Source organism: Emiliania huxleyi, assembly GCF_000372725.1.
Source record: "Emiliania huxleyi CCMP1516 chromosome Unknown EMIHUscaffold_20, whole genome shotgun sequence".
Classification (NCBI taxonomy): domain Eukaryota; phylum Haptophyta; order Isochrysidales; family Noelaerhabdaceae; genus Emiliania; species Emiliania huxleyi.
Window position 1 is genome coordinate 269,435 of NW_005200600.1, and position 6,947 is coordinate 276,381.

Genomic DNA, 6,947 nt, shown 5'->3' on the forward strand with positions numbered 1-6,947 from the left:
ATCGGTGAAGCTCTAGATGCGCGCGAGCAATGCACGTCGAAGAAGGCCTTGCTTGTTGGCGATAGATGAGGGTCGGACGCGCTGGCTTGCGCTTGCGGTCGAGACACTGAGCTCTCCCTCCTGACCCATTCCAGGCTCTCGACGCAACGCTGCGCCCTGTCGACCTCAACGCCATCCGAATCGACGGCGCCGCAGCGGGCGACGGCATCTCGGCCCTAGCCGAGCTGCTGAGCAGGTCGGGCGCAGGCGGTGAGGGGTGCGGAGCGTTCAGTGGCGACCGCGAATGGAGTCCCCTCTCATTATCTCGTGCATGCGCTGCCGACATGAACCGGCCTCTCGTTCGCGAGGAGGCGTTTCGAGCCGTGTACCGCTGGCTTGCCACCGAGCCCCTCACGCCTGGCTCCCTGGCTCTGCTCGCTCACCTGCTCGTCACGGCGCGGGCGGGGGCCTGTCGTTCTCCGTGTCGCAGATGTAGACCAGCTCGCCCGCCGTCCCCGCACCGTGCAGCTCGGCCGGCGCGTGAGCGACGGCCACCCCCTGCGGGAAAATCATCTGGCCGGGTCCCGTCCCGTGCGCGCCGATGGAGGCGAGCTCGGCGCCTAGAGCAAAGAGCACACGCCCTCTCGCCGTGCCTCTCGTCCTTGTCGACGTGTGGCCGAGGCGAGCGAGGCGCCGTCCGAGACTCGCAGCTTCACGAGCCTACGTGATGAAGACGCCAGCCTCGGGGCGGGGGGACGGTGTTGTGCAGCGCGTGTTCAGAGCACCGCGTGAAGAATACGGAGAGGAGTACAGTGAATCCACGGAGAAGAATACAGTGGGGGGGGGGGTGAGGGGGGGAGGGGGGGAGGGGTGGAGGGAGAGGGAGAGGGAGAGGAATACAGTGAATCAGCGGAGAAGTACGGGTGAAGACAGCTGTGAGCGCTGTCAGAGCGGTGTTTAGCTGGATACGTACACCCTCTCGGGCGCTGGCTGGGGGACATGAACACGTCTTCCCGCCTCTAGAGCTGACGAGCCGGTGCCCCAGCGTGTCGGCGACAAAGACGTGCTCGCCGCGAACGTCGGCGACGACGCCCATCGGCGACTCGAGCTCAGCCTCCACATGAGGCGTCGCGGGCGGCAGCTTCGAGGACAGGAAGGCGCGCCTGCGCCCGACGACGAGCCTCGTCGCGCCGCTCGCGGCGTCGATGAAGCGCAGGAGGTCGTTTCCCTACGGGCGGCGCAATGAGCCGGGAGGAGGTCAGGGTGTAGGGTCAGGGTCAGGACAGGCAGGGGCGCAGTGAGGAGGCGAAGACCCGTATCTTCAAGTGTGCTTGTGTGTGTGTGTGTGTGTGTGTGTGTGTGTGTGTGCGTGTGCGTGTGCGTGTGTGTGTGTGTGTGTGTGTGTGTGTGTGTGTGTGTGTGTGTGTGTGTGTGTGTGTGTGTGCTTGTGTGTGTGGTGGTGGGGGGGGGGGGTGAACATGTGCGAGCGCCCCACCGTGTCCGTGACTGCGAGCTCGCCCCCGGGGAGCACCGCAACCGCCGTGGGCGACTGGAGCCCGCCAGGGGTGCGCGGCAGCGGGTGCGCCTCGTTTGGGTAGAGCAGCGACTGGTGGCAGAGCAGCCTGCGCGCGAGCCAGGAAGGCGGGCAGGGCGTGGGAGGGGGGGAGCCGCTGCTGGGCACGGGCGTCTTCCTGTGCTCCGGACGACGGGCCCCCCCCTCTGCTGTGACTCGCGATTGGTCGACGCGCGGCGGGAGGCTGTCGCAGGTGCTACGCGGCCTTGGGGACGCCGTTCTACGAGGTGCTACGCGGCCTTGGGGACGCCGTTGTACGAGCGGCTGCTCGCCGCGACGCGCACCGAGGGCGCCGACATCCGACCTCCCCTGTATCTCCCCTGTATCTCCCCTATCTCTCGAACTGTCAGGTCCCAAGTGCTGCACGGGCTCTATCAGGGGCGGGCAGTGGGACGGGGCTGCGGGAGGGGAGGCGTGGCGCGAGGCCGGCACCGTGCCGCGCGGATTGCGGTTCGCCACGCCGAGCAGACGCACTCGAGAGCTGAAAAGTGGTCGGCGCCTGGACGCGGGGCGGCGCCCTCACCCGCCTTGCGACTCTTCTTGCAAGTGCGGCGCGGGCGGGGTGGTGCGTGCCGCGCGCGTGTGCTGAATGTGTGCTGAATGTGTGCTGAATGTGTGCTGAGTGTGTGCTGAATGTGTGTGGTGTGCGCGCGCGTCGCGCACGCGCGTCGCGTGTGCGTGCGTGTGTGCGTGCGTGTGTGCGTCCGTGCGCGTTCGTCCGCGTGTCGGGGCGGGAGGGCCGGCGCCGAGGCGCTGAAAGAGGCACTCGAGCTCGTCGGAGGCGTTTAAGAGCACCTGGGCGCAAGCGGGGCGGTGAGGGAACGCGCGCTCCCTGCACTACGACCGGAAGAAGCCGGGCCGTGTGCAGAGAGGGCAGGGGCAGCGTGCAGTGCGACTCAGCCCCTCCTCCCTCCACCCCTCCTCCAGCGCGCCTGCTCTCGCGCGCTCACTGCCCCCTCCTCCCCAAGCTCGCCGCCGTCAACAGCGGCGCTGTCGCCGGTGCTTGGGGCGGCGCCAGCCTCAGCGGCCTCCGATTTGCCGCCGCCGCCCGCCTCGCCTTCACCCTCTTCGCCGTCGCACCCGCTCTCGGCGCCGCCGCTTGCGCGGCCGCTTGCCCCGGGGCTGTCTGGCGGCTCAGACCACTCCTCGTCCCCGACGTTGGAGGGACCAGCGCCGTGTGTGGGCGCCACGCCAGCGAGCCGGTCGGAAGCGCAGCCATGCGGCGGGGAGGGCTCGGGCTCCTTCGCAGCGGCGGCAGGAGGGGAGGTGGCGGGCTCGGTTGCATCCGTTCTTGGCGTTCCTGCAAGCCCGCTCACCAGCTTGTCCCACCACGGCATCCTCGGACCGCCGAGAGGCGGGAGGGAGGGAGAGTGAGAGCCTGCGCCACAAGTGCGAGGGCTGTCAGCCACTAGCGGGACTTCAGGGGATGGATGGTCGGTCAAAATAGGGCGTCGCGCCTGCGGGGCCAACGCGCGAGATCCGCATTCTTTTTCGGTGTGCCGGTGATAGAAGAAAAAGGATTGCCCCAAACCTCCTCATTTCTTAAAAGGTCTTAAAAAAATCCGGCCCTCAGAACCCTAGGGGTACCCTAAGTTGTCGGCCGTGCTGCCGTCCCAGACCCAGTACAAGGTGACAGCACGTGCATGGCGGAGTCCGGCCGCGGCTGCAGCGGGTCGCGCGCGTCGGGCTGCCTCCACGCCACGGGCACAGCCTCCGCTGCTGGCTCGGCGGCGCCGCCCTCGCACGGCCTTGGACGCCTTCGCCATCCCCCATCTGTGCCTTCGTTCGCTCCCTCCCGCTTTCGACCGCAAGCGCCAGTCGTTGCGTCGCCTGCGCTGGGGGCGGTGCCTAGTCTCCCCCCCTTTCCCCACCCCCTAACAGGTAAGCGCCCAGAGCATTGCCAGACAGGTTTGCGCCCAGTTTGCAGTCGCTTGGCGTGGTTTGTGCAGGCGCACCAGCCGCAGAGGCAGCGCTGCCGACTCTCATTGGTTGAGCAGCCGTCGCAGTGCTCGACGGATCGGCAGTGTCGGCGCCACCAGCACCGCGCTCGGTCTCGCTCAGCGAGGCGGCCGAGAGCACAGGCAAGCCGCAAACGCGCATTTGGACGGACGTCCCTGCAGTGTCGTCGTTTTTTCGTTTTTTTTCGACCGAAGCTCAGTGCCGCCTCGCGCCCTTCACTGTCCGCATCTCGGAGCTGCTCCTTCTCGCCACCACAGTTCCAGCAACTCGTCGCCCGTGCATCGTTCCGCGTCTCGCGCCGGCAGTAGATGCACTGCCAGTTGGTGAGGCGCCGATCCATCCGCCTCGACTTGCTTGCTCGCGTCGGCCCGACGTCGACCCTGCGCTTGTCTTGTGTGATCGCGCCAGCCTCCACAGCGACATCCGCAGGTTGTGTCCCGCCGCCGAACTCCCTGCCTATCCCGTGGAGCTGCCAGCCGATCGGCTGCAACGGCCCGGTGTACATCACCACGTCGCCGACCGGCGCGGACAGCGGCTGCAGTATCACCACCGGCGTGATCGTTCCTCGCGAAGTCGTCGACAGCCGAGGTCTCGCGAGCCACTCGTCGGTTCCCTGCGGGAGCCGCTCCTCGATTCGTTGCGTCTCCGCTCGGTCGTCCATCGCCGCCAGCCGCCTCGGGTAGCGTTCGGTCGCCAGCTCTCCAGCTCGTCGTTTGGTCACCGAGGAGTCGGAGCGAAAGCACGCCTGAAACTCCAGGACCCTGGGACGCATCCCTCCTTGTCCCACTTATCGAATTTGTGCAGGCGAGAGTACTCGTCCGAATTCCGGCGTTTTTCATAATCTCATCCTACTACGCTACTAGTACTAGCACGCGCCAGTTCGCACCTGTGTCGAGCCTGTGTGCTGTGAGAGAGAGTTCTCTTGTTTAAATTCTTTTTTCCTGGCTCCTTTTTCCCACACCGGGGGCACCGGGGGCCGCCCCCCGGCCTCCCGCTCCCCCCAATGCCAGAGCGATATTTGGTAAACCAGGGGCGATCTCACCCCTCAGCGATCTTTCTTTTGGTGCACCTCCAGTCTCTCCAGTCCTCACCTAGCAGCATTTTTGTGGCCGGGTCGTACATGCTCGACGGTCGCATGCTCGGCCGGGGCCACGACCGGCGTATGATTGCGAGTGCCCCCGCACCGTGCCAGCGGTCGCCTCGCCGCTCACCCCAGAGAGTGCATGCACAGAAGGTGCGGGACTGTGCGCTCGTCGCGGCTAATCGGCCTCCCACAGCGCACTCCCCGCCCTCTCCGCCCCTACCCCCACTTCTTCCACTCCTGCCCGTCGGGCGCCGTCCGCTCTTTCTCGTAGTCCTTCTCCTTGACCTCGGACCAGTTGGTGGAGAGCACCTGAGGAAGTGTCTCGGAAGTGTCTCGGTGGAGAGCAGACTTGGGGCAGCGCCGCCAGCGCCGCCGTCCACGTCGTGTGCACGTCGTGATGTGCAGAGCGAGGCAGTGGCGAGGGAGGACGGGTCTGGGCGGAACAGTCTCGGGAGCGTATCAAGAGGTGTGTCGGGAGAGCACCGTGCCGCCCGACGTCTGGAAGGACTTGTTCATCGCACGTCGTGTCTCCTGCGGACGATTCGGGTACCGTGGGGGTAGGGGGAGGGTGGGTTCGGGTACCGTGTTCATGGCACGTCGTGTCTCCTGCGGACGCGCCGTTGGACGTGTCAGCGGGCGGGCGGGCCGGCGGGCGGGCCGGAGGGCGGCGGCGGCGGCGGCGGCGGCGGCGCGAGCAGAGTGGTGGCGGAGGCGTCGGCAGGCGTGTTGGGGAGGAGCCACAGGCGGGGCGGGCGGGAAGTGTCTCGGCAGTGTCGCTGCTCGCCAGACGCGGCCGAGAGGCTGCGCCCTCCCGCGTCTGTTCTCGACTGGCCGTGTGCGTGATCGTGCGGGGTGTGTGAGGAGCTCTTGTGTGAAGAGCTCAAGGCGGCGGGGGGGGGGGGGGGGGGTTGTTATGACGCGGTGCCTCTTGGGAGCGAGAGGACAGCGTTGTGTTGTGGCGTCTTGCTGGCGTCTTGTTGCCTCTTGTGACCCGCGCCTCCCCATTGTTGTCACGGTGGATGGTGGATGTGTGTGTGTCTCTCTCGCCGCGGCGGCGGCTCTCCTCGGACGCGTTGCCGTAGATCTGCTGGAAGAGCTTGTTCAGCGCCTCCTCCCCCTCGGGCTTCTCCTCCTCCTCTGCGCGCGTCACCTCGCGGTCAATGGCGTCCCAGTCGCGCCGCGAGCCCTGAGGAGGGATGTGACGGTTCTTGTTCTCACAACGATTTTAAGAGTCGTGGAGGGTCGTGTGCGCGCGTAGATCACCGAGTACACGGTCCGCGGCGCCGTATCCGACGCGGCGGCCGTGTTGAAGGCGGTGGCGCCGCCGGTGCCGTCGCCCTCGAGCCGCTCCCACTTGCCCGGCACGAGCTTCTCGAGCTTGAGCTCGAGCTTCGCCTGGACCACGAGTGATCTCGAGTGATCTCGGGTGATCTCGGGTGATCGCGAGTGATCTCGAGTGATCTCGAGTGATCTCGAGTGATCTCGAGTGATCTCGGGTGATCTCGAGTGATCTCGAGTGATCTCGGGGGATCGCGAGTGATCTGGCTCGTCACCGGCATGACACGGAAGGAGCAGCCGTCCGGTCGGACGCGCGCAAAGAGGCTGAGCGCTAGGCGGTAGGTGCCTGTTCACAGTCTCAAGGTGTGAACAGAGCTCGTCACACCTTCGCTCCAGGAAGAAGCTAATCGGTAGGTACCTGCATCAGGTCCAAGCTCGATGGCCACGTCCGCGGCCGCGTCAGCGAAAGAGACCGCAGCGGCGTCGGGTGGCACGTTTCGTGCGAGCACCGAGACGACGACGTGCGACTGCGTCTGGTACCACTCGTGCCGCACTTTGCTCACGTCCGGCGGCGGCGGCGCCGCCGCCGTCGGCTTCTCCGCCGCCACAGCACTCGCTGGAGGTGCCGCGGGGTTGGGAGCGGGGTCGCTCGCGCCGCTGGTGGTTGCGCCGCTGCCGACGCCCGCCGCCGCCTCGGCCAGCTCCGCGTCCGCCTTGCGCACCCACCGACGCAGCTCGGCCGCTCCTCCGCCCGCCTCGCCGCCGCCGCCCGAGAGCAAGAGCGCCGCAGCAAAGGCAGAGCGGGCAGCGGTCCACTCCTGCAGCGCAAAGTGGGCGAGGCCGGCCCAGCGGTGGGCGCGTGCGCTCGGCTGCAGCGCCACTGCGGCGGCGGCGTCGCTCGCCGCGGCGCGGTGCCGGCCGAGCTTGAGGTTGCACGCAGCGCGCTTGGCGAGCGCTTCGCCGCTGTCCGGCTCGGCCGCGACGGCGGCGTTGTACTGCGCCAGCGCGCCGTCAAAGTCCTCGTCGACGAACAGCGCGTTGGCGCGGTCGAGGGGCACTTGCATCGCGACAAGG

At 67.5% G+C, this 6,947-nt stretch overlaps 3 protein-coding genes across 3 annotated transcripts; all 3 read right to left on the reverse strand.

Annotated features, from left to right (window-relative positions):
- Window positions 1–429: 429 nt before the first annotated feature.
- EMIHUDRAFT_449828 (hypothetical protein) lies at window positions 430–2,935 on the reverse strand (the record flags this gene model as incomplete). Its single annotated transcript, XM_005781604.1, has 7 exons — window positions 2,485–2,935; window positions 2,299–2,347; window positions 1,985–2,051; window positions 1,475–1,601; window positions 987–1,207; window positions 650–699; window positions 430–599 (listed from the first exon to the last, which is right to left on the reverse strand). Exons 1-7 carry the CDS (start codon window positions 2,887–2,889, stop codon window positions 430–432), a joined length of 1,089 nt encoding a protein of 362 aa, XP_005781661.1. The 5' UTR covers window positions 2,890–2,935.
- A 776-nt stretch (window positions 2,936–3,711) lies between these two features.
- EMIHUDRAFT_353207 (hypothetical protein) lies at window positions 3,712–4,228 on the reverse strand (the record flags this gene model as incomplete). Its single annotated transcript, XM_005781605.1, has 2 exons — window positions 3,940–4,228; window positions 3,712–3,917 (listed from the first exon to the last, which is right to left on the reverse strand). Coding segments are annotated over exons 1-2 (439 nt in total), but the record flags the coding sequence as incomplete, so codon positions are not given.
- Window positions 4,229–4,811: 583 nt separating this feature from the next.
- Window positions 4,812–6,947, reverse strand: EMIHUDRAFT_449829 (hypothetical protein; the record flags this gene model as incomplete). Its single annotated transcript, XM_005781606.1, has 7 exons — window positions 6,755–6,947; window positions 6,292–6,400; window positions 6,149–6,219; window positions 5,859–5,948; window positions 5,587–5,781; window positions 5,079–5,126; window positions 4,812–4,904 (listed from the first exon to the last, which is right to left on the reverse strand). The coding sequence occupies exons 1-7, from the start codon at window positions 6,935–6,937 to the stop codon at window positions 4,812–4,814; spliced, it is 789 nt and encodes a 262-aa protein (XP_005781663.1). The 5' UTR covers window positions 6,938–6,947.